Raw genomic sequence first — 27,538 nt, forward strand, 5'->3', positions numbered from 1 at the left:
GATACAGCAGCATCTTTGCGTCCCTCTCTTTGCAACGATGTTGTTGGATCCAAGCCTTCAACAGCATCTTTGCATCTCTCTTCTTGTAAAGATGCTGGACCAGTCCAGCACACAGGAAGAGGCTTTGAGTGTACCTTGTGCTTTCAGATCTTTTGGAGTAGAGAGGAATTGAGGAAACACTTGCCTAACCATTCACAAGAACGATTTTACTGCTGTGGGCTTTGCGGTAAGCGTTTCCTTACACTTGATTCATTAAATATACATCGCAAAGAAAATCACATTCCTCCCAAAGCTAAATTATTCTGTAAAGTTGAGAATCAAGGGCATAAAAATGAGAAAACCTACCCTTGTAAAAAGTGTGGTTCCGTTTTTTTCTGGTTCACAGATTTTCAGACACACTCTCTCTACCATTGCAACGGTCTTAAAGAAGTAAAAAAGCACTGTAAGAAACTTGAAGAGTCCCATGAAATGGGTAAACTAAATGGGACATCTTCTGATTTCAAAACATTGGCTAGTTCTCCGGAAGTTACTGATAATGCCAGTGATTGTCAGTCATACCAATGTGGTTTATGTGGGGACCGTTTCAATAAATTGGTAGCTCTGAAGGAGCATCATCTCATCCATCAAACCCAGGAAGAAATTGATCAGTTGAACCAAGAAGCTCGGATAACTTTCAGTAGGTCAACGCATATGACTAATACAATGCAAGAAAGAGGTGCACCTGTTGGATCTAGCAACAGGAGTAGCAGTGTCCCAGCCAGACTTTATCCGTGTAAACAATGCAATAGGGTTTTCAATCACTCTAGTAGTTTATCACGCCACATGAGGTCCCATAAAAAGACAATGCATAAATGTCCTTTTTGCAAAAAACTGTTTCCTCAGCACTGTGATGTGGCAAAGCATGTAGACATGTATCATCAACCTAATTTGGAAAAGCAATCTGGATTGAAACCAATGACTCATGGTTCTAGGCAGACTGCAAAAAAATCTAGGTGTATTGGAAAATACAAATGTGAGGACTGCGGGAAGAAATTTGGTCTTATAAGTGTCTACCAAAGGCACCTACGATACCACAAGAAAGAACCAACTGTAAACCCTAACATAAGTTTCAATAATTCCCCTTCCTTGGAGCTGCACATTAAAAGTAGAATAATGGCTGATATGCCGCAAACAGTCCAGGAAAAGGATAATGCAGACATTGTGAACATGGATTCAAGTCATACTAAAAATGATCTTTATGAATGTAATGAATGCCAACAGACATTTTCAAACTTGAAAATATTCCTTACGCACCAGAATTCCCACAACTTTAAGAACTCTGAGTAGCTGCTGTCTGGAACGACTCCTTTTCGGGTTTTGATATCCCAATAATACAAATGTGATGCTGCCAAAAATGTAATCCTCAGGGCCTTTGGTCGAAATGCTTTATGCAAGACTTCAATGAGTCTAGAATGGTTTATGGGGTGACCCTGTTTATGGTCTGAATCAAATATATTGTCATGTTCATGATATGTATTAAAACAATTGGGAGCGCAATTTGGAAATATGTATTCAATATTTAATCATATCCATTGTCTACCATTGTTTGAAGCAACTGATCCTCTAATAATGTGTGATTTTTAATTGAATTCATGTTTGACCCTTATGTAATAATTGTTTCATTAAATGTATCTTAACCATTTATAAAAGTTCCATTTTTTTGTAATGGTAAAAATGAATTTCATACATATATCACATTTATTCTTACTTAATTATTTACAATTATAAGATGTTCACCAATTTACTTGACGACTATTTTTGCTGCAGCTATTCACCCCATCTGAATATCTGGCCCCCGCAAAATATCCTTGTTGGGTGTCAAATGCATCTAATGTGGCTCAGAATTTTGGGGCTTGAACATTGACAGAAATACGATTTGGCGGGTTCTTTATATAAAGTGCCGTCTCATACTGTGGGGCATACATTTTTGTATTGGTGGCACCAGTGGGGATTAGACCCTTAACCCATGCTGTGTTAATGCCTTGCTACAAATTGTCCTAGCCAGGACCACACTTGTGCTCTTACTTAATATTTGTGTCTTGCTCTATTCCACTGCCTACTAATGATGCCAAATTACCCATGCTGATTTTAGCTTCTTGCTTACTGCAGTCAGCTGAATTATTGGGCAACAAACATTGAAATCAAATATGCACCTTTTGGTTTTGAGCAGAAACAATAATAATTTTTACACTGCCAAGCTGGTACGGTCAGGGATTGGCACACCCTGCAATTTCAATGTCTTGCCTTTGTTAAACCGAGGGGGTGTATGTTCGTCAAGGAGCCGGCTCTCTTTGTTGATCAGAGTAGGCGGCGCTACGCATGGAGCGCAGACCTCTTTAGAATATATATTAGTGCTGTCAAGTGATTAAAATATTTAATCGCATTAATGTCATAGTTAACAAGGCAGCATAACCTCTTCCAAATTCCTGCAATGCCGTCTAATTGCATTTAAATGACAATGAAAGCCCAAATATGTGTAGGGTTCGAGAGGGTAAATTTGGGGTATGGAATCAAGCGGTCTCCTCAACAGTAACTTCTTGGATGAAATGGGTTTTGAACATTCCAATTATTTTGCCAAAAAAAAAAGATATCCCCATTTAAAGCTGAAACTCTGGCTTCCTCTCCTGTTAAATATGTATGCACTTATCTTAGGTTGCTTTGGATAAAGGCGTCAGCTAAATGCCGAGACAGATACTCTGCGCACTTCAAATTTCGAAAAACTGTTCCTATGAATCTTTCCGCACTACCAACAATGCCTCCCTCACCTTGTTCTACAACAAAGAGCACAAGGAGGCACCACTTTGACGAGTTTAATTCTGCACAACTGACTCACAATCAGCTCACTGATGAAAATAACCACTTCTCTGTATGCCTTTAATTGTAATCTATGTCCTTACAGTATAAATTGCAGTGTTTTAGAATAATCCTCAACAAGAAGTGGTTCAATAATGCTGCACAAGGAACTCTGAACATAGTGGTACGACACTGAAGTGCTGCATAAATGACGTACACCTATTTCTCATTTGTGAAACGTTCAGATGCCTTATCCACTTCTTTACACACAGATTTGGCATGTGCTTTTAAGGGCTGTTGCTCTTTGGTTGCTGCTCATAGCCCCATGAGTGGTCTTTAACAAGCCAGTCCACATTCATTGGAATAAGAAGGATTTGGTCACATAACTAAATTAAAATAATCCTGTACTTGCTTACCGGGACACGGTATTCAATATTTAACATTGCAATGAGAATTTAACCAAATTTTAATAACTAAAGCTTACATGTAAATTTGGTTGCCTGGGTTCCCTAACCGGGATTAAGAATTCAATCTAGGTCCTTTTATTCTGAAGTGGGTACCTGCTAGTTGGCCCTGGACCTGAGACAACTTCTTGAAAGTAGAAATTACCCATCCAGCGTTGACATTTATCCTGAAATCAACCTTAATTTCCCATGACTATAACTGTAGGACCAAGGGAATTGGTCAATGGCATTGCCTGCATGCTGTGGACCTTGACATAATAGGCGGTGTCTGGATGTTTGCTAAATTGTAAAGGTTTAATGTGAGTGGTCTTATTATTCCGGGCATTTAGCTGACGCTTTTTTCCAAAGGCACTTGCAACCATTCAAACACAGACGGAGGGTGTAAACCACACACGGCGATTACTAGCTCATCGGGAGCAGTTACTTTTAGGTGTCTTGCTCAGGGACACCTCGACACTAATGCGCGTTTCCGACGGCGGGTGCGGGTCGATTCGGTATGCAAAGGTGCACTGATGGCTCACGCCAAAAGTGTCCGGGTCCGGACTGAGTCCTGATGAGCCGTACTCATCTCAAAGTGGGGTACTGTGACGTTTGAAAGGGGGCCACCAAGTTCACAAGCCGTCTGCTGATTGGTCAACAGTATCGTCACTTCCGTTCGACGGGGATGTTACAAACAAACACAATACCCGCAAGGTATTTCGGGACAACAGCGAAAGCTTCGCTTATTGAAGAAAATGTGGGGCAAAAGTTTGACATCCTTCTTAGACGTTCTAAATTGTTGCTCTTTGTTCATTGTGTAGCATTCTTCTTATTCCTTGGATTTATTGGCAGGCTACACTGTCAGTCTTAAACACCGCCCTACCATAAGTGTACTGTCGGTGTTGGAAAACGCGAGCCGTAACTGAGCTGGGCCAAACCGCACCTTCAATACTGGGCCAAGGCGTGCTGGGCCAAAGCTCACCCGCCGGTGGAAACGCGCAATAAGCTAGGAGGAGCCAGGGATCGAACTAGAAGCTGAGCTATTGACAACTTATTTTGCCAACCCAGACTTGTAAACATTGGCTTCAAAACAATGATTTTTTTTCCTCACTGATGTTGTCCCAGAAGAACCTGAAGCAGCTTGAGTTGCCGGTAAAGTGCCTTCGATGTCAATGGGAACATGGCATTCACTCGGCTGCCACCTGCAGTACACAATGCAATGTTAGTGTTTCTGGGGTGGAAGTAGTAGTACTTGCACTATGATGTCAGAAATGTCATCTCCACTCTGTTGGCAGTCTCATTGGTCACATTAAAAGGGCAGTGATGTCAGTAAATCAATTGTTGGAGCTGTGTGCAGATATATAGAATATGTGACCCAGTACAGGAAAGAGCTGCCCATCTGGATCCCCTTGGGTCTTTCAGGAAGTCTCGGATCTAACTGTAAAGGGTGATGTGCGGTTGTTTGAGTAGCGGTTGACCTATGGTATCCATAATCCAGGAGCACACTTCATATTTAGGCAGTTGAACAAATGGTCAAGCAGGTGTGACCAATCAGTTGGGTACTGCCCTTTGACAAAAGGCTCATACCATCACTGAAACTCAAGCACTGGGTTGCTTGCAAGTTGCAAGGGGGGGAAACAACATATTTCTGAAGTTATTTTGACAACAAACACCGAAACAAATAACATTTTGGCAATGACTGCAGTGATGCAAGAGCAAAAGAAGGACTAATAAACAGGTGTTAAGTCTATTCCAAACTGACTACAAGGTGTTGGCCTGTCAACACAACTCTTGAGACTTGGATGGGATATAAAGTACATTTCAGGGACTGAAATAAAAGGCAGTGAAATGAATCGTATTATGTTTGGTATGGATTAATGTCCTTTACATGCACACCACTAGAACTGAATCTAGCAGGCTTCTGGCACCTAGACACATTATGGTTGCCGCATAGCAAAACGTAACACAAAACAGCTACAAATACACAAACAAAATGCTAGCCTGCTGCATATTCATACTTACGCCGCAAGGTAGTACCACAAATGCACCAATAGTGCAATCGTTGTCATCCATGAACCAGATTTATATAAACGACCCAATATATACTATAAATATCTTACTGCACTCCTGCAGCCAAACACTCAACACTTTAGGCCAGGCAGGCATGCCCAATAGCTAATACTTTGTATAGTGAGAACGGGCAGCATTAACTTACCAACGTATTAGCTATAACAATTGAGACCTTTACACTGGTGTGGACTACATGATGAGGTGAAGTGGCCATGGAGGCACTTTTAAGAAGGGAGGAATTGAATGTTCAGCTGGGGCATTTTTCCTTACACATTAGCTTATTCCATTACAACCTACAACTATATTGAAAACATATTTGGATATATCCCTCTTTATTGATAGGTCGATGTAACTGGTGAATAACTGCAGTATAGTGGAACCCCAGAGAACCCGCACAGAAGTAAAAGCGCCATTTTGTGGCAGGTTCTCTCCTCAAAATGGTAGGTTGCTCGTGTCGTTTTTAACCCTTGGATGCCACACAGGACACCGATGGTCTTGCAGGCAGTGATGCACCAAGTATGATTTGACCATTCATTTCACAATCCTGAGTGTCCCATTTCGCACAATCCCCTAGTATTTCTTATTCTGGGGACCAAAATTGACAATGCAGGTAGCATAAATTAACGGTCCTCGCAAAAAAAACAGGGGGGGGGGGGGAGTAGCAGCAGTTGGAGTCCGCCGCAGCCCACAGGACTTGCCCGGATGAAGTCCAGGAGGGATCCGTCTGTTACGGCAACAGCACCCATAGAACTGGGAGGGGAGGGACCTTTGAATGTTATCGCATGTTGTTATTGGTTGTAAGGTTCCATTCCTGAAATGCATACAGTCAGATACATTGTCTGAAAACCATACAAATACTGTGGACCGGATCATCACATCGGATACTGAATTGTAAGACAATCCATTGTCTTGACATCATTGAAGAATTGGACTTGCATTGCACCATCGCTCTAAGGACGAGCCAGAACGTGAGTTTTTGGTTAAGAACTGAAGTTATGTCGATTCCAGCTGCAGTGAAGCCATCATTATTCGCTGCTAGCTATGTAGGTATTAGCCATGTAGCTGTCAAGGGTTACATTGATGTCATAAATAGCGTCAGCAAATATTAGCCGTGTGCTAAAGCGGACACGTTTCATTTATCAAGGCAAAAACAATAGTATATTTTCCTTTTATTGTGTGCGTTGTAACCGGCATGGCCCACGCTTTGTGTGCTAAACAGTTAGCTCCCTTAGGCTAATTTATACCACGTTAAGAAGCCCCGTTATACTCTCCCGTCATCAATTCCACCGTTTATTCATCAGCTAAACGTTAAAGATTACAAATACGAAGCTGATTTTGATCGTGGGCGCGGGTGTTTATTCCTTTTAATAAAGCAGTGTACTGCCATTTCGCTAGGTCTGGGAGTCTGCAGGATGAGGGATCAGTCTGGCCCTCTGCAAAAACGTCAGTGTCCACTAATGCTTACATTGAGCATTACCATTTATTATCTATATATAATCCATTCTGAGGATTCAAGTAGGCTTATGAGATATGCTAAACCTGTATCTAAATGTCTCAATCAAATGTTCCTCCTCAGATTATATTCATGGGACAGGCTTGCAACTTTGTACAATGTATGATGTCTCCCTCATTTAGGTTAATTCATAACTTAAACCACAACACTTTGTTTTTGTTGCTATAGCATACACATTTCTTTAAAATAAACATAGTTGCATACTAGAATACCACATTGTGCTGGATTGCATGTCACGCAGTTTAATCATTCATAAATAGTTTTTGATTAATACACAGGGCTCAACATTAAGCCTTACTTACTTTAACAACGACTATGTTTTGTTTGTGTGTTTGTGTGAGTGTGTGTGTGTGTGTGCACATTAACACAGGGCTCTCAATTTTTTAACTGAGTGAGATTTGAACCTGCAAAAACATAAGTATATATTAATGTGGCATTCAGTAGGTCAATCCTGTGGTAAAGTGTGTAAAGTATGACCAAGTGTTTCTTTCTTTTCAATAGATAGAACTTTATCAATCCCCTGTAGGAGAAATTTGTAAATGTTTGTCCCTATAAAATGGTAAATAATGGTAAAAATAATAATTACAAATTAATTAAGTAAGTCAAACCGTCCAATCTGAAGGCTCTTCTTAACCACTCCCCCTTTCTCACTTCCACCAATGCAAAGCGAACAGAACTGAGTAGGGGAGGGCGTAGCCTAACTAGTTTATGAACGACCCAGGGAAACGCAACGCAACGCAAATTCAATGTGAACATGTATGAGGCTTTAATAAAATCCCCTACGATTTTTTTAGTGTTTCCAAAATAGGGCATGTCCGGGCAAAAGAGGACGTCTGGTTACCCTACGTACGGGAAACCCATTTGATTCCTACCTGTTCCACTGTTAAATAGCGGCCCAAATTGGGCCGCTATTTGAGAAATACGAAGTGTGGCGTGAGAGCGTGTGCATGGGTTGAATTGCGTGTGTCTCACGCCGAATGCGTGAGACTTGAGAGCCCTGTTAACATGCCACATCCTCTAGCTTTGTCTTCAGCACGACTCTCGGGGGTCGTCCCTTTGACTATAGAAGATGAGCTGGAATGTTATAAAGAGGCCTGCAGGTAATGGTTGAGAAATGAAGCAGAGGAGATAAGTGCAGAAAAGAGCAAGATCAACAAAAATGCCCCTTCTCTCGCTCCCTTCCATTGAGTAGAACTGCATTTCCCACACCTGTTGATCACAGGCAAGATGGATTCCCTCAATCACTGAAAATAAGTTTTATTGGTCAGAATGACCTGGGAACAGTCTGGAATCGAAATGGTCTAATATAGAAGTTTGTTTCGACCAATGATGTAGCTGGAGTTATTTCTTCTCTCGTTTGATGTAACATCAAAGAAGCCTACGCCTCTTTGTAAAGCACTATTTCTTCTGTAGAGAATTGGAACCGACTCAGGCTCTATGAGTCAACTTTTAGGGTACAGCCCTCGCCGCCCCTTCCCAGAATCTCTACTGTAACATAGTATAAACAGTAGGGGTGTAACGATGTAGCGATTTCCGTGTTACAGTAAAGTCGACATTAATTGTATTCGCACAAAGGTAGATTCTTAACGGCTCTCACCAGCAAATATATATGTTTAACCAGTCACATTCAGGTATATTTGTCATGTCACCAATCACCATGGAGACTGTACAAGTTGTGGGAAATGGCAGAGTTAACGGCCTATTTACGTTTCTCAACACTGTCTTCTTACTGCAGCTAGCTATAGTGGTCAATTCTAATCAGACCTTTAATTATCCCTATCTGTTACATATATTGATGATTCCATTGTGGTAAACTACAATCATAGACCTATACTTGTGATTTTTAACATTTATTGATCATCCATAGTGGTCAACTAATCATAGACCTATATCCTATCTGTTACATGTATTGATCATTCATTTTGATAGCAGTCGGCGCTGCCTTTTCCCTTTGGACGCTCGTGTACTTTCACTTTCATAACACCCTGAGAATGACTTGAAGTGCTGTGATCAAAAGCTTCCATCACATTGTGGCCCCCATGGCTCCAGTTGTCCCTGACCCCTGAGAACCAAACAAGTCACACCGCTTATTATTCAAAGAATCGAATGACATGATGATAGGATTGAACGATATAACGATATATATCGGGGAACGGGAGAAATGTCTATCAATGTCTATTGTTCCAATCACTCTTTACCTCACGGTTGTATTTTAAAGGCCCACTATGCAACTTCGGGAATTTCTTCGCTGTTTTCTTGGTTTTGGCACGCACATTTCTCTACACAGCGCCCCCTACAGCTTCGTAGTAGATATTTTACAACACTGTCGTAACAACTCGTTGACGACCCTTCTTCATGCACTTCTACGCGAGCCATGTGCATTTGTTTTCAAAGAAGCCGGCGAATGCGTGGAGCCATGTCCGAAGTAAATGTTCATAAAGTGTAGGCAAGGTTATACATTTTTAAAATGGTGTATTTGTATTGCAATAAACATAAAGCCATCCTTTTTATAGTTGACGGGGAGAATTTATATCCTAGATTATAATTGTTTTATCTTAGGTTGACAATCGGTGTGAGAGTGTTGGCCAACATAATAATCTAAATAAACAAGAACCTGGATTCGGGGATTCAGTCTGTATCTGGGGGACGAGACAGACGAACAGCAAAACACCAATGGAAACAAAGGTGTTTATATGGTTGCAACCAAGCAAGCTAGAAACATCCAGGGCTCACAACAAAACGGTCGAGAAAACAATTTTTACAGGGCTCACAACAAAATGGTTGAGCAAACACATTTGTACAGAGACTATCAACATCAAGAATACCACGAGGACAAAGTTCACCCAAGGGTACTTTCAATTTCAAAAGCAACACGGCCAAGTCGGAGTCTGATTTGAAGTCTTCTTTTTCTTTCAGTTCACACTATTCCTGAAAAGCTTGCCCAACGTTTACCCGTGTCTGGCCACTCTGTCGGTCAGTCTCCCTTTTCTCTTCTTCTGTTCCTCCGACATTGGGTTTCTCTGTCTCTTTTTAGTCGGCTGATCTATGATGAATGTAACAATCCCTTAGTTACTTGTGTTTATATCGAGCCGGTTCCGTGTTTGGGGGTCTGTGCCGCAAAGCAATTCGTTACTTCGCGAGACCCGAGACTCCCGCGAGAGTGGGCGGCGGGTCGCCGGCAGAAACATATTCATTTTCTCCGCCAAGATGCGCAAGGGGGAGTTGAAACAACGAACAATCGAACAAAAATGTATAATGGAACCATCGCAATGACTCCTAGCCTGTTATATTAAGGTAAATCAAGCCAAAAAAGTTGCATAGTTCCCCTTTCACTCGTGTCTGATCTCTTTTCTGGTCCATTCTTCTTTTGTTCCACCGACAGTCGCCTATTGGGTCCCTTATCAGTTGATTGATCCATGATGAATGCAACAATTGCCAGCAAACTGGCTGTTTATATCTAGCCGGTGCCATGTTTGGGTGTGTGTCTGTGCCGTAAAGCATTTTCGAAACTACAATCTGACTACATTTTCGAGGATACTACCGCTGCGTCACATCCGGATTGGCTCGGTCCGAACAGATCAAGTTGCATATGCGCTTTTTCACTGGAGAGGCGACATGGGTAAATGACACACCCACCAATCGACCCAGAAATGGATGCAGAACCATCAGCATAACTCTCAACCTGCATACTTAATGTAATTTTGGCTAAAAAAGTTGCATAGTGGGCCTTTAAGTCATTCCGACCATGACTCACAATCAATACATGTTCTCGCTTATACGAAAATCTAACCTGGAGGAGTGGAAACAGAACGAACGTTCCCAACAGTCCAAGACAAAACAAGAGTCGAAAGATATCTTGCAATAAAAAAGCAAATCTCGCGGTCTTTATTTTGCGGATAATTGAAGCTTGATTTGGACAGCCGTTGTTTTTGATGATCCAGTGGAGAGAGAGTTGGGATTCCCAGTTTAACACTAGGTTGTATGTTAATGTGTGGGGCTCAGTCTAAGCAGCAGTTTATTATGACGTCCGTGTTACAGTTAAGCTCAGTCTAGCCCCACTGTGTGTGACACATTTTATAGATAACATCGCTCATAAGACGTGAAGAAGATAGTAATTCTATGAGACTTATTTCAAATGACAAATTGACCAAACAAATCTTCCTTCTAAATGGGTGGGCTGTGTCATCAAGTTATCGATAACTTGATGAGTTCCGCCTGCTATGAGGGACATGAATCCAATAAACCAGTTAGCTAGATTATGGCCTTGACTTTGCTTAATTCACGACGGCAGCCGCTGCGAGTAACAAGACAGCTAGGATAGAAGGTTATTGTTTCTGATTTGGTATCTACGTTTTCTAGTTCATCTTTTAATAAAAGTGGAATTAAAAATAGGTAGACCCACACAAGATCTAAAATTGGTTCAGAAAACCAAAGCTTTTGAAAGGCATTTCAACTCCACATATGGCAATACCCGTGGATGACGCGATGAGCAAGGAGCAAAAGCTTTACCGTTGGGATTTAAAAAATGTTCTGCTGTCATGAGTTTCGCATCATGGTCGTTGTCTATATATTCTACTGAAGTTCACACAAAGCTTGTGTGATGATGCGATTATGTGTCATTTTGCTAAAGAGATTTTTGTGATCACTCACTCTCCGTGCGGTTCGCTCGATGCATTGCTAAGACTGGACTCGCGTATTAATGTTGTTTCAGAGCTGGAATTGTCATAGGTAACTATTGCAGTACTATAGAGAGAGAGGACACAGTAAGCAAGGCTGATGGTTCGCTTTTTTCGGGAAGGGGAAGGGGGGTCAGAGGGCCAAGGTTTAAGAGTCACGTTTCACTACTGCATTTTAGGATGGATGGATGGGATGGATGGATGGTAGGGATGGGCATGATTAATCGACGATCGACTAATTGATCGTTAAGAATTTTGTCGATTACGTAAACTTTTCATCGATTAAACTAATGCAGTGTGCAATTAAACATTTTACCACACAGGGGGCCAATATTTCAATTTGCGGCTCCTCCCCCGCAATAAACATCCCGCTTTGAACGGTGAACTCTTTACGCCTAGCAGCTATAAAAAGCTATAAGAACTATAAAAACTACAAAATGACTATTAATGCAGGCTATGTGGAAAATACGCCGCCTTTGGCTCAGCCTGGCTCCGCCCTCTTCCGCTACGTAGCTAAGGTGGCTGCCGAAGAAAAGTGTGCATGCTTTTTTTTTTTTTCTGTTGCATTTGAACTAGGGCTGGGCGATTTTTTCGGTTTAATCGATTAATTTGCATTTTTTCTTTCCTACGGTTTGTGAAATGGCTGAACCGAAAAATCGCGATTTAAAAACAGTTCTAGACTCTTCCGATTTGTTTTGCTGAATAGACTCCGTAGTAGCCTCCTCTCTCACTTTCCAGAACGCGCGCAAAACTCAGCCTACTGCAATCACATTCACCTCGCCCCCGACAGACTTGGGGGAGAGCCGGGTCGATTGAAACACTTTTCAGTTAAACGTCTTTTGCAAAGATGACGTTATGTATACAAATAATTTGTGATCAACAACTCACATGTGTGTTCTCTTAGTTACAAGCAGTGGTGTAGTCTACGTGATACGCAGGTATACGCCGTATACCCACTAGGAATGCACCAGGATTTGCGTATACCCACTTAAAAATGTGCACGGATACGTATCAATCGTCTTGTGACAGATCTTTCACTTCTGTGTTTATTTTTCGGAAATATCGGTTTGGTATAACTGCAATAAAATACTTTAAGCAGGGGAAGTTATCTCCTACATTCACCATTCATAAAATTCCCGCTGCGCGCTCGCGCTCTGCCCTGTCTCTGTTACGAAGCGCGAAGCTGCCCCTGCATCTCTGCACGTTAGTTAGCGGGCCGAGCCCCTCCTTCTCGCGCGTGCGTGCGTGCGTGCGTGCGTGCGTGCGTGAGTGCGTGCGTGCGTGCGTGCGTGCGTGCGTGCGTGCGTGCGTGCGTGCGTGCGTGCGTGCGTGCGTCGCGTGTGTGCGTGCGTGCGTGCGTGCGTGCGTGCGTGCGTGCGTGCGTGCTGCGTGCGTGCGTGCGTGCGTGCGTGCGTGCGTGCGTGCCGTGCGTGCGTGCGTGCGTGCGTGCGTGCGTGCGTGCGTGCGTGCGTGCGTGCGTGCGTGCGTGCGTGCGTGCGTGCGTGCGTGCGTGCGTGCGTGCGTGCGTGCGTGCGTGCGTGCGTGGCGTGCGTGCGTGCGTGCGTGCGTGCGTGCGTGCGTGCGTGCGTGCGTGCGTGCGTGCGTGCGTGCGTGCGTGCGTGCGTGCGTGCGTGCGTGCGTGCGTCGTGCGTGCGTGTGTGTGTGCGTGCGTGCGTGCGTGCGTGCGTGCGTGCGCGTGCGTGCGTGCGTGCGTGCGTGCGTGCGTGCGTGCGTGCGTGCGTGCGTGCGTGCGTGCGTGCGTGCGTGCGTGCGTGCGTGCGTGCGTGCGTGCGTGCGTGCGTGCGTGCGTGTGCGTGTGCGTGCGTGCGTGCGTGCGTGCGTGCGTGCGTGCGTGCGTGCGTGCGTGCGTGCGTGCGTGCGCGTGCGTGCGTGCGTGCGTGCGTGCGTGCTGTGCGTGCGTGCGTGCGTGCGTGCGTGCGTGCGTGCGTGCGTGCGTGCGTGCGTGCGTGCGTGCGTGCGTGCGTGCGTGCGTGCGTGCGTGCGTGCGTGCGTGCGTGCGTGCGTGCGTGCGTGCGTGCGTGCGTGCGTGCGTGCGTGCGTGAGTGCGTGCGTGCGTGCGTGCGTGCGTGCGTGGTTGCGTGCGTGCGTGCGTGCGTGCGTGCGTGCGTGCGTGCGTGCGTGCGTGCGTGCGTGCGTGCGTGCGTGCGTGCGTGCGTGCGTGCGTGCGTGCGTGCGTGCGTGCGTGCGTGCGTGCGTGCGTGCGTGCGTGCGTGCGTGCGTGCGTGCGTGCGTGCGTGCGTGCGTGCGCGTGCGTCCAGTCCTCCCATATTAATGTGTAAACCACATAATAAGTAGTCAACAGAAGACAATGTTTTAATCCCACTTTATATCTCCTTGTTACTTTTAGATGACAGCCCCTGGCCAGCCTTTCAGACTGGGTGTCAGGCTAGGGAATTTAAAAACAGGCATCCTTGGTTAGAGTGGAGGGAAAAAAAGTTATAGGTAAATGTCAGCCAACATACAGTTGGTATACACAATTTAAATTCATAATGTTAATCACTATGCAAATGAGAGTATAGCTAATTCATGGTCATTTTTAAGGGGCAATAATTTCACACTTTTACACAATTAAATTACTGTATGGTATGTTAGATAACAACAGTAAGAGCTCAAATTAGAGCAATTGAAAGAGTGAAACATTAGTCTCCTGTCATCTCCTTCTCATGCACTGGTTAGCCATGGATGTAAACAGTTCATTCAATTATTCTGAGTAGATTTTGTCCTTGTTTAGCATGTGCTATTGCTACTATAGATATACAAAGGACAACTTGTCATTTTTGTGTTCTATTTGTTCATACTGTTATTAAAACTGATAAACCTACTCAGCTTTCCATGATTGTTGATAATCGTGATACTCTTAAATCAGCGGGTTGTAGACCCCTGCGTTGGTGAGTGTGGTGCGACACCCCATAAGCGCCACACACGTACATGGGTTTCAATGGAATTTGTTTAGAGAAAAACAGAAAAAATAAATCGAGGTTTAAATCGAAAATCGTCCATTAGTTAGAAAAAATCGAGATTTTATTTTTAGGCCAAATCGCCCAGCCCTAATTTGAACACATCAATCATATTACTGAGCCTACCTGAACACATCACATTTGACACTGTTTGCGACTTTTTTTTTAAGCTAACTAGCTCTATATCCTGCCGATTTTAACATGGATTTAAAAACGGCATTACTATTTTTAACTGACGGGACTTTCTACACCGTCCGGTTGTGTGATTACTATTGTGCTTTGAATGACTGTTGATGCACGCGGTGCCGACTCCGAGCCCGTCCGCACACCGTCTGCAGCAGCAGCAGCTGACAGAGTTTTCGGTTGGACTAGAGGGATACTGAGTTGAAGGAGTTTTTTGAATCCGAAGTCAGTGAAGGAACACTTTTATGTAGGATAACAGTCCAGTGTTGAGATATGACCAAAATACAAGCTGTGGTCGCAAACACTCAAGCTCGCTGTGGGCGTGCATGAACCATGAACCAACCTGTCGGCGGCTGGCTGTAAACAGTGCCACGCCTACGAGTGACGTATTAATCGCGCAACACAACGAATCGATGACCAAATTCGTTGCCAACGCTTTTAGTAATAGATTTTTATTGATTTTATCGATTTGTTGTTGCAGCCCTAGCAAATATTGTATCTTTCTCCAATGAATCGATTTAATATCGTATTGTGATGAAACCAGAGATTTACACCCCTAAGATGCATGTCAAGACCTTTAACGGAATACTGGTGTCATTTTAAATTTAGTTTATGATGTGTATGGTTCACATTTATACCGGTACCTGGAATTTGGTACCGGTACCCAACGGTACATTATTTTCTGTACTTAATCCTCGGTAATAGGAAAAGATCAATTTCATTTATAAAAATAAGAAAAAACTTCTCAATGTCAACATTGTTATTTATTTTGAATATACTTAAATAAACCACTCCTTCTCCCCTCCCAAACACATCTCTACAACCCCCAGCCCATAACAATAGCGTGAGAATACTGTGTCTCGGAGGAAACACTGTTATCCTTCCTAAAATCTTGTAGTCGTAGCACTGAGGGACTCGGGCAGGGTAACAACGTCTTCTGCACCAGGGTGAAGGGTGTAACCTCTGGGGCTCGGATGTGATGATATCCTTGATGATGAATTCAGTTTGACATTCAATGTTCCGCAATTTTTGCTTCCTAATTTGAATAGCTAATTGATAGTCTATTTATTATGACCAGTCCTCAATTCCTCAGCTTTTTCATTCTGGGTAAAACTTCTTCGGCACTAGTTTCAGTTTCAGTTTTTTCTGGAAACACGGTACATTCCAGGGCTTTTGGACATCTTGTGTTTGACCAGATGTTTTATTCAGGTTAGACAGGATTTCCCTGTAAAAAGTGTAAACATCTATACCTTCGACAACCTTTGGCTCTCCATTGGACTGACTGTGTTTAAACGTACCACATGAACGAGTTGCGACGTAGTGGTGCTCCTCTCTCTGTACTACAGTATGTCGAAGCACACTCTCTCACCCACTGTGTCTTACAGGTCCAGATATTTGGTACGATTAGATTTAACTTGAATAGGTACCGACAGCTTCAATGTGTGGTACATCATTTGAAGATAATGTTTTTCCCTGGGGTTGGGTCCCAACAAGTATAGCCTCTGTTTATTTGCTGCTCAGCTGTATTAACTTATATTTCATCCAACCATCTTATCTGCTCAAGGCAGGTGTGATGCTGACCAAGACAAGGGACACCACATGCAAGTAGGAGTTTCCAGGAGGATAAGATGCTCATTTCTGCCAGAGCGGTATGTCTGAAACTAGAACAGGACAATGTTCAAGTTTGTCCAAAAGCTATTCCTACCGCTTTAATTGCAATCCTCTTCCCCTCCCCCTTGCCTTCTAACCCTCTCCAGTGGCTCTGCAACACTTAAACTGCATTCAGTAAACTCTTAACATAATGCTTTAGTAATGGTAATACTACATGGATCATAATACATTATGAAACCCTTTTTATTATTTTCATCATTGGTATTTCCAGCCTTGCACCTGACTTGTTGTCTATCAGGATGATTTTTATTCAACATTGAAATAACAGTTTCTATGAATTTTAACAAAAATCCTGCCAAACTTGAAAATCCTACCTTCAAGTATCCAATTATATTTTGGTATTTTATGGAACTTTTTCGAATTACTCAAAAACAAAGTGAAATATGTATTTTGACATAAATATTACTAATAATGGTTTCTTTTTAAGGTTGGTGATATATAGGTATTAGGGATGCAAATTATCGAGTAATTCATTAATCGATAGTTGTTTCATCTTATCGATCGATGATCGATTAATTGATAAGCGGCAATTCTTCTGAGAAGCTGAATTTCCTTCTGAATGTGACACATTTAGGTGGTAATTCAACAAAGTCGTTTAGTTGTTGTACTTTAGAATACTTCCACATATTGTGCATTTGGCGTCTTTGTCGTCATTAACCAACTTAAAGTGGCTCCATACTGCACTCCGTCCTGCCGTGTTCCAATACCCGTACTGTCCGTACTTACTAGCCAAAATTTGAGTACGCAGTACTCCAATTCAGATCCGGCGAAAAGAAGTATACTTCAAGGACCCGGATGCCGTACTCAAAACGGGCTAATCGTGAAGTGTGGATCGAAGGACACTCCCCGTACTCAACGGCAGCCTTCTTAGCTACGTAGAAGAAGAGGCGGAGCCAGGCTGAGCCAAAGTCGGCGCATTTTCCACATAGCCTGCATTAATATAGTCATTTTGTAGTTTTTATAGTTTTTATAGCTTTTTATAGCTGCTAGGCGTAAAGAGTTCACCGTTCAAAGCGGGATGTTTATTGCGGGGGAGGAGCCACGGCGGCAGTCGTGATCGTAATTTCCGGTTAGTGCACCACGGAGTACTCGATTTGGAACAGCACTCGCATCTGAAAAATGTACGTAGTAGCCAGTGCGGATAGTATACTTCCTTTAAGTATACTCATGGAAGTACGGGCATTGGAACACGGCCCTGCTTTGCTTGTGTTCCCGCTTGTGTTCCCGCGTGTGCGTCAAGTACGTCTGGCGTCAAGTGCGCCCTCACGTGGACGGTTGGGGAATTACGGGTTAAAATGCGATTAATTGCAAGTAATTTATTTTAATCGAGTAATCTCTTATCGACAATTAATCGATAATCGATTAATTGTTTGCATCCCTAATAGGTATATACATAACCGATCACCATGAGTCGAGTCAGTGTATGACCTGAAGAAACATGAGGTAAGACGGCTCTATAAACATGCAAAAACATAGCCAACTTCCAGTTATTTGATGTTGTGCTTGTTAATTGCATATTTAGGTGAGTGCTGCATGCAGCGCTCAACTATTGTTCTTCACAAGTTTTATTCTTTCTTTCTTTCCTCTTTATTACTCTCTACAAACTTTGGGACCTATCTCCTTCCTACATTTTTCACCTAGAGACTATTCAAATGTTTTAATTTTTTTATTCAGAATAGCTTGGAATCGCGCGCTTCTTTTCAGATTTTTAATATATTTTATACTTTTTAAGATATTCTACTTTTAAAATACTATATTTTTTTTAACATGGGAGTCAATGGGAGGTACTCCAACCTCTGGTACTTCAACTGTTTAAGACGTAACTAAATACATTTTCAACCATTTATCTTCGTTCAAACCATTTAACAAATCGACACACTTGTATCTTCAATAATATCTAAACGGAATTTTGATATCAATTAAACTTTACTCAGAATCACAGTTTTAGTTTCATACCGGCTTCGTTTTCAGCTGTTTTCATTGAAGACGTCTGCCCATTCTGACACTCTTACTCCTTAATACATCGTAACTCGATCATTTTAAACCGTTTACCTTCGTTCAAACCATTCAACAAATCTACACACCTGTATCTGCAATAATATCCAAACAAAATGTTGATATTATTTAAGCTTTATTCAGAATCACAATTCTAGTTTCATACCGGCTTCGTTTTCAGTTGGTCTCATTGATTTACGTTGATGCTGGAGCGTGAGGACGTTCAGCAGTGTTGCTAGATTGGGTGGTTTTTCCCACTGGATGGGGCTACTTTACGAGGAAGTTCAGGCAGTGTTGCCAGATTGGGCTGTTTTTACCGCTCTATTGGGTTACTTTTAATCACGCACCGGCTCGATAGACAGACAGACAGAAAGACAGACAGCACCAGATACTTCAGTTCAATTCATTTTACATGTCTGCATTTTTAGCATTGTTTTGCGCTTTTCATTCAGCTGTCACTTTATTTGTTTCCAACCATTTACTTTTTCTTAAATGGTGTGCATGTTTACATAGTTTATGCCATTTAGACTTTTGAACTTTTGTTCAAATCCCTTCACTTTATTTAAGCCATTTAAGATTTCTTTGTCTTAATCTATGTGGCTTTATTAAAAAATATTTTCAACCTCACTTAGTACTACAGCACTCCACGCATTTTCTGCAGGAAATGCATTTTCTAGTTATAATGATGTTTTTTCTTTTTTTTTTAAGGGTCAACGGAAAGTAAATCTTTCCTTCAAGTCTTCAAAAGAATGTCTCATGGCTGGGATTCCTACCTTCCCAACCTTCAACCTCCGCCCTCTATTCCGAGGCCTTGTGAAGTGTCGTCTGGACCAGAAGGGGATTTAACTCAACCTATAGAGAACTTCAATGCACATCATGACTTGTCCAACATGGAGGCTTCAGAAGAGGCTGTTTCAACCAACTCTGACTTTGGCTCCAACCTTTACCCAAACTCTGGCACAAATTCAGACTGTGCATTTAGTTACTATAGTGACACACCATGGCAAGCTGATCAACATCAGTCAGTTGAAGATGGGTCATCAAAATGTGAAAATGGAGATTTCTCAAATTTGACTGCAGATGGATTAACCACATCAAGCCATTTTCCCTCTTTTGCAGCAGATTTGCGAGAAATTAAGGAAGACTGTGAAATTCTGGCACCATCCTTCCTTGAGGACTACTCGGATGTCAGTAGTTGCTCAGATTCAAATATAAACGAAACAGAAATCAGACCTTCTTGTAAGTATATGAAAAGCTTGGATAAAAAAAAGGCAAGTTGTGACAATATAATAACTACAAAACACAGTCCCTCAGAATGGCCATTCACCCCGACCGGCAATATGTCAATTTCTGCTGATTTTCCAACCGCTCAAATCTCAGAAACACCTTTAATCTTGCCAATCCCATCTGAATTACACGATAAGGCAAGAAAAATGGCAGATTGTGCAGAACAAAATATGGAAACAAAAGAAGATAATTCTGAATGTTGTGTCCCAAAACATTCAACATCAGCTTCGGCAAAATCCTTGGAAACAGAGAATGATAAACAGGAAAATGCAGGGACAGAGCAGAAACTGAAATATGACATGGAGGAAAAGACAGTTCCTATACAAGCAAAAGAGCTGAACGTCACCATTGGTATTCACAAGGACATGGCAGAGGATACAACGAACGGCTCCTCAGAGTATGAAAAAGAGCTCACATGTCCTAAAGTGGACAAATGGCAAGAGAAGAAGCCACTTGTATATAATAAATTAACTTCGGTCCTTAGTTCTGCAAAAGATTTGGATGTTAAAATCCAGGAAACTGCTACAAAATTATCAGACCTGATACAAGATAACAGGGAAGTATGGGATGGTGAGGAAACCATTGACCAAAATCACGTTTCTTCACCTAGCCTGCATGAAAATAGAATGGATGACACAAGTAACTCATTGTTGTCTTCCACCACTGAATGTGATGTTGATGCCAACGTTTCCCATTCTCAAGATACAATTCATGAACTGGACAATGACAACTCGGAGACTTTGAAGGAAGTAAAGATGACAAATGGTCTGAAAAGAACAATTCAAGGCATATCACAGTTCCAGTGTCCTGCACAGCTATCTTCTGAAAGTTGCATGGACATAATTGGTAGTGATAATGTTGAGGACAGCAAATGTGACACCATGGATGCTTCTTACAACCAGACACTCTCTGGCTCTAGGAGGCTTTTAGAGCAACCTCCAGAAAGTGAATCAACAGATCAATTGCACCAGCCAAAGTTATACTCCATTATGGATGAGGAAAAAACATTGAAGAGCATTGTTTCTGCCACACAACGGCATGAAGAGAATGGATCTGAATCTTTGAAAGAATCCTTCCCGGAGACAAGGCCATCCTTTGAACAGCCTGATCTTGGCATGTATGATGGTGAAGCCTTACCTAGAGTGAATACCCCCTGTGCAGACAATGAAACATCTCAATCAGCACAAAAAAGTCCTGTGGCAAGTTTGGAAAACTCCAATCCAACTGATTTAAAAGTGGAGTTACCTGAACTCAAAAGCTCTTTACAATTGCAAAAAAGGCTGCAGCCCATTATAATTCTGAAAACCTTAGAACCAGTAAATGGCATAAAAGAATATCAATGCACGGAATGCCAACACTCAACACAAAATGTTGATGATATAATTGAACACCATCATACCCATTCACAGCATGAATTCAAATTTTGCCCAACGTCTAATATCTATTTGCTGCATGATGATCCACAAAGCAAACTTGTTTGTGATGTCACTGGCTACGACCTACCAGCGAAGGTGGTACTTAAGACCACAAGGAAAAAAAAAAATATATACCAGTGCAACTCATGCAGTCATGTATCTCATAGGTTTTATCAACATGTGCAGCATATAAGAACTCATACAGGAAGAACACCATTTAAATGCAATGGATGTAATCTATACTTCTCGCAGAGTAGCTGCTTGTACAGACACGTGCGCATTGCTGGGCGATGTCAAGGCTCAAAACATAAGTCAAATACAAATTTGAATATCCCAAAAAGTAAAACAACCAAACCAGAACAAGTAACAGAGAAAGTTACGGAATTCAAAGGTCTAACGGACTGCTACGTGAAGCTTGTGGATATCTCCGTGGCACATGTTTGTCCATTTTGTTCAAAAACCTTTGCAAGTTCCAAGAAGATGAACAAGCATGTATCAAATGTACACAAGGTGAAGGGAGTCATAAAGGGAATGGCAAAAAGTGGGGTTGATGAATTCGGCAAATATAAATGCCCACTCTGTCCTCGTGTTTTCAAGTACTCTTACAACAGAGCTCGCCACCTGCGGCGCTGTATCAAAGAACAAACAAATGGTGCCAATTGGAAAATAGGTAGTAAATATCAGTGCCCACTGTGCAAAGAAATCTTCTCATTGACAAATAATCGAACACGACATATCCAAAATAATTGCCTGCAAAACTATCTCCGAAAGCTGGCAAAAGCAAACCCTAAGATAAGTTTGGCAAATAAGGAAGTACCTTCAACTACAACAGACCCTGAGGACATACGAGGCTACAAATGTAGTCTTTGTCCAGCCAGGTTTTTCCATCCATCTGGGAAATACAAACATATGAAGAAACATGAGTTGTACAAACTGACAGGAAAAGTTGTACAATACAGGTCTTTCCCCGTCTCGATAGACAGAAAATATCTCAGCAGTAAAAAAACTGTGAAGAGCACAGATACCTCAATTTCAAACGAAGCTAATCACAGCTATGGCTTCTCATGCTCCTTCTGTGGCAAAGGATTCAGCAAATCACTCTCTCTAAAGAACCATGAAAGAATTCACAAAGGTGACAGACCATTCCTCTGTTTGGAATGTGGAAAAGGATTTGCCAGACGCAGTCATTTGATAAATCACAAGACAATTCATCAAAGAAGGATACAATGCACAGTTTGCAAAAAGATTCTTCCATCTATTGGGGAACTGATTCAACACAGAAAGACTCATCTTAAAAGGGGAAAACTCAAGTGCCCATACTGTCCACTGCTGTTTGATTATCCTGTATATTTACTGAGACATCTTGCATCCCACAAAAGTGAGTCCGAAAAGGAACTTGGTTACACAGAGAAAAAAGTAAAACCACCGCAATCTTTGCATAAGCAGAAAGTTTCCCAGTGTTCTTTGTGCAAAGAAGATTTTGAGGATCCCCAATCTTTAAGGAAACACTGTCTAAAACATATAACGGAATCCTCATTCAAGTGTCCTTTCTGCCAACATCACTTCAATTCTCGGCGCTGCTTGGTTCGCCATATAGAAAGGCATTCTGGAGACAAACCTTTTCCATGCAATGACTGTGGTAAAAGATTCCACCGCATTATTAACCTTGATCTCCATAAGAAAACATGTTCTGCCAGTAAACTGGAAGAAAACCAGCCGGAGGTAGTTGAGGTTTTAGAGAAACCAGTTGAAAATAGCAGAAAATTACTCTATTGTTCCTACTGTCCACGGACATTTAGTCGAAGAAACCGTTTCAAGAAACACCATAATGGCCATAAATTAAATACTTTGTTGAGCTGTTCTAAATGCACCCTTTTTTATGGACGTACAAAACTTTCCCAACATGAAAAGAATTGCAATGGAACAACTGCCATTGATGAACTTGCCAAGAGTTTGCCTAACAAAGTGGTGGAAAAGGTTGAAAAAAAGCTACATGGGACCAATAGAACTAGAACAAAGACATTTCCACATACCTGTCCACACTGCCCCCAAAGGTTTCAGTACAGATCACTTCTCTTAAGACATCTGAATTCACACACCAAGAAATCCTTTGCTTGTGACCACTGTGGCCGTCAATATGGCAACAAGTCTATGTGTATCAAGCATGAAGCCTTATGTGGTGGGTTTGTTAGAAAGGATGATACCAAGCTCCACAACTATAACCAACCAAGATTGTTAAGGCCAACTAGTGTCAAAGAAGCAAAAGAGAAAAATACAGATTGTGAAGCTGAATACAAATGCAAGTTCTGCACAAAGACATTTTGGAAAGCCAGAAATCTGAGACGACACATTTTGACACACACTGAAGTCAAGCCTTATCGCTGTAAAGCCTGTGACAGTTGCTTCTCCAGGTATGATCATCTGAAACTACACCAGACCCGCTGTAAAGGCAAAAGACAGCGATTGGAAGTTTGTTTACCCAAAATTAGTTTGGATGCAGTTGGAAAAGGTTGGCAAAAGCAGGCTCATAGTCTGATTATTGCTGAGGAGCAGAGATTTGAGTGCAATATCTGCTTAAAATTCTTTACTTGCAAATCTAAATTGGCCAGACATATGTCTATGCTCCATAACAAAAGTACATTACCTATCAACCGGCGCAAAAACATTGCACTATCAACAGGAATTGACAGGCTTGAGGCTGAAATTCTAGAGCAGTATCCCATCAAACGGCAAAGAAATGCCTGTATATATTGTCCCAGATCTTTCAAATCAGGTTGGCAATTAGGAGTGCATACCCGACTGCATACAGGTGAGAAGCCTTTTCTCTGTAACCTGTGTGGAGAGAGATTTATCAGGAGGGATTATTTAATGCGTCACTCATCCAAGTGCAATCCCACAAAGGGTAGACATGATGATTTAGTGCCCTGTAATCAATGTCAAGAGCTTTTACCCAAGGAGTCCCTTGAAATCCATCAATTGGATTGTTCCAACGCAAGTATATCAGGTGACCTCCAGAAATCTTCTGAAATAACATCAAATGGCTTCTCTTGTGCTTACTGCGATTCCACTTTCTTAATATTTTCTCAGCTCCAACAACATTTCCTAAATGACCACAAGCAGGACACTGTTAAGTCACCAGTTCCTACTACATCTCTACAACAGCATTTGTCAAATATTGTCAGTATCAAGGAAGAGCCTTTGGATGCCACAAATGATGAGAAACTAATAAATGGAGATGGCAAAATATTGTTCAGTGGCAATACTCATGTCGATGATGCTGGAGAGAAACCTTTTCCGTGTTCATTTTGCAACTTGCGCTTCAAAAACAGGTCAGGACTAGGTGGCCACCTTCGCATCCATTCAAATCCAGCTCCATTTTCCTGTCCTATGTGCATGAAATGTTTCTGGAATAAGAATCACCAACGCCGCCATTTAAAGAAATGTAAAAGACTTGAAGTGCTTTCCAAGAAGAATGTTGCTCTCAAATCATTGATCGCCATCAGCTCAGAGATTGATGCACCACAAAATGATTCAGTTCTAGTTTTCAAAGAAGGCTCCAAAATCCCTCGCAGGGGCACAGGGGTTTTACAGACAGAATTTTCCTGCAAAGACCCAGAAGGCTTACAAGAGGAAGACCAAGTACAGACCTCATCTGTAGAAAAGAAAGCTGTACATTACCAATGTTCAGAATGCAACCAGAGTTTCACTGATGGTTTATTGCTCATTAGTCATCTTGAAGACCATGGAAGAGTTGAACAAGAGAAAAATCGCAATACGTGTCCAGAGTGTGGAAAGGTGTGCAATAACGGAGCAAATCTTGATAGACACATGAAGGCGCATGGGATTGATAAGACTTATCCTTGCTTGGAGTGTTCCAAAAGATTCCCCACCTTAGGGAAGCTACTTGTACACAAAAAACATCACAAAAAACGTTCACGCCCATTTCTTTGCAAAATTTGTTCTCAACGATTCTGGTCAAATAAATCTCTGCTCGGCCACTTCAGTGAAAACCATCCAAAGGAACTCTACTTTTGCAAACTGTGTAGCCGACATTATACTTTGAAAGGCTCCCTTATTCGACACTATAAAAAGAGACATCGCATCAGGCAGCTTGATCAATATATCGATAGCTCTGAAAATGAAGAAAGTATTGACCAAGGAAGCATTGAGGTCAATGCTTCAGGCGGAAGTGATAAAGATGGCAAAACTGATGAAGATGGTGACGGGGAAGATTACAGTGAGGGTAGTGACTCAGATGCAGCACCCTACTTCCCTTGTCATGTCTGTGGCAAGACATTCCTAACATCAGAAAACCTTGAGGATCACCAGCGATGTCACCTTGGTGAAAAACCACATGAATGCGCAGAATGTGGTAAATGTTTCTTCCAAGCATCCCAACTGCTACAGCATCAACGAACGCACACATCAGAATTTCAGTGTCAAACCTGCCACAGAGGCTTTGTGTCTCTTTTTGCATTACGCAAACACAAGCACACTCATGGAAAGAGTCGGCCATTCCGCTGCTCGAAATGTGACCTCAGTTTCACAGGATACTCCCAGTTGGCAGAACACATGGCAATGCACCGTGAAGATAATTTCCCATGTGACATATGCAATCGCACATTTTCCTGCAAGAGCAGTCGTGCAGAGCATCGGAAAAGCCACTCTGTAGCATCTGGGGATCTTCCACCTTTGATTTTTGAAGAAGAGGTTGATAATTTGACTTTAGCACCATTCACAAGTCAACAGAACTACCGATGTGGGGTTTGCCACCAGTGCTTCGAAGACCCAAAGGAACTTTCAGAGCATGGTTGCCTTGCAGCAAAAGAACGGCCATTCTCGTGTTCAGTTTGTGATCTATACTTTCTGCATGAATCTCACCTGGAGAAACACAAGATTAGTAATCACCAGCGACCGAGCTATGAATATTTGTGCAATCAATGTCACATCTGCTTTTCAAATGAGAAGACCTTCATTTTTCATTCACGTAAACATCACCGCGAAAAGAGACATGCATTAAAGATTAAAGAAGAAGATGTTGTGGAAAACAGTACAGTCCCCAAAACAGTCACAGAATATCAAGTTTGCAATACAAAAAATACTGACTTGGTTGGGGAACAAAATCCTCCCCCAATTAATTATCTGACTCATGAATGTAAAATTTGCAAATGTACACTTCCAACTGAAAGTAAAATGAAGGAGCATGAGCGTTGCCATATCTCTGCAGATACACAATTTGAATGCACAGGGTGTGGCCAGAACTTCTTAGGAACCGATGCTTTCAGACAACACCCATGTTCACGTTCATTGTTAAAGAGTGATCATTCAAGCGAACAAACCAAGAAATCACCTGTGAGTGGTCCAACACTAGGGGAGGAGGAAGAAGTTGATGTCACCGGAGAGGATGTGTTTAATTGCTTCGCTTGCCCTGAGCAATTTTCCACCAAAAGCTCCCTGTTGGAGCATCAGAATGAACATCATCCAAAAGTACAATTAAAATGTGGGATTTGTGGACAAACCTTCAAACATAGACAAGATCTAATTCAACATGAGCGAACACATCTAGAGAGAGACGCCAGAGCAACTGTTAAGAAAAATAAAAAAACGCGGTTAAGTTGTTTTAAATGTCCCACTATGTTTGACACGGTGCAAGAGATGGCTTTGCACATGAAATCCCACTGTGTGCAAGATTATTTACATTACCGTTGTGACATGTGCTACAGGTCGTTCAGCCAGCTGTCTCTTCTGAAGCAGCACCATGAAAGTCATGTTGGCCAGGTTGTGTATGAATGCACAGAATGTGATAAGGCATTTGCTTTTCTTCACCTCTTGGAGGAACACCAATTGACTCATGCTGGACCCTCTAAGTAATGTTGTTGTTTTTTTACATTGTACATTGCTGTAATTATCTGAACTAAAATGTGCTTCATTTAAGCTGCTCATTACTTGTTTTCTTTCATCACTGTGTATTATTGATATGTCATAAATATTCCTTTGCTTTTAAGTTCATGTCTTGTTATCTTGTCAGGTGTTATTTCAAACATCAAAGCAAAACTAAAGTTATGATGTATATTCTTACCAGCTCTCTGACAAAACAGGATACATGTATTGAATATACTGCAATGAATACTAGTTGTGTAACTTTTTAATGTCTTGGAGATTGGAAGGGATCACATCTTGAATATATATATAGTTTGACAGACAAATGGTGAATTATTTTTCTTGACTAATATGTAAATAAGGCATTACTGTGTATGTTTTGTAAATAGATTGTTTCCATTGTTATATGACACATGGTTTGAAGTTGATAAAAGTTATTCAAACTAAGGATTCATTTTCTTTGTATTATAAATGTTTTAGTGTAATGGCAGGTTGTAATTTTCATATAGGAACAAATATGTTTCTGTACAGATAAAATGTTTGGTATGATTGCTGATATTCTTTTCGACAGGTTTGTTTTCTTACAAATTAAAGA

At 41.8% G+C, this 27,538-nt stretch overlaps 2 protein-coding genes across 2 annotated transcripts; both read left to right on the forward strand.

Moving 5' to 3' along the window:
* Positions 1-386: 386 nt before the first annotated feature.
* On the forward strand, positions 387-5,917 carry si:dkeyp-84f3.5 (uncharacterized protein LOC334144 homolog). The gene has a single exon (XM_056601790.1). It carries the CDS (start codon positions 469-471, stop codon positions 1,324-1,326), a length of 858 nt encoding a protein of 285 aa, XP_056457765.1. The 5' UTR covers positions 387-468; the 3' UTR covers positions 1,327-5,917.
* Positions 5,918-6,025: 108 nt separating this feature from the next.
* On the forward strand, positions 6,026-27,517 carry znf1035 (zinc finger protein 1035). The gene is made up of 5 exons (XM_056601778.1): positions 6,026-6,313; positions 16,260-16,344; positions 16,794-16,808; positions 17,752-17,809; positions 19,070-27,517. Exon 5 carries the CDS (start codon positions 19,111-19,113, stop codon positions 26,932-26,934), a length of 7,824 nt encoding a protein of 2,607 aa, XP_056457753.1. The 5' UTR covers positions 6,026-6,313; positions 16,260-16,344; positions 16,794-16,808; positions 17,752-17,809; positions 19,070-19,110; the 3' UTR covers positions 26,935-27,517.
* Positions 27,518-27,538: the final 21 nt, after the last annotated feature.

This window comes from Gadus chalcogrammus, chromosome 11, assembly GCF_026213295.1.
Source record: "Gadus chalcogrammus isolate NIFS_2021 chromosome 11, NIFS_Gcha_1.0, whole genome shotgun sequence".
Taxonomy (NCBI): Eukaryota; Metazoa; Chordata; class Actinopteri; order Gadiformes; family Gadidae; genus Gadus; species Gadus chalcogrammus.

What these genes read in the sequence shown, in the direction of transcription:
- si:dkeyp-84f3.5 (XM_056601790.1), top strand. Translation starts at nt 469, where the DNA reads ATGGGTAAACTAAATGGGACATCTTCTGATTTCAAAACATTGGCTAGT.
- znf1035 (XM_056601778.1), top strand. Translation starts at nt 19,111, where the DNA reads ATGTCTCATGGCTGGGATTCCTACCTTCCCAACCTTCAACCTCCGCCC.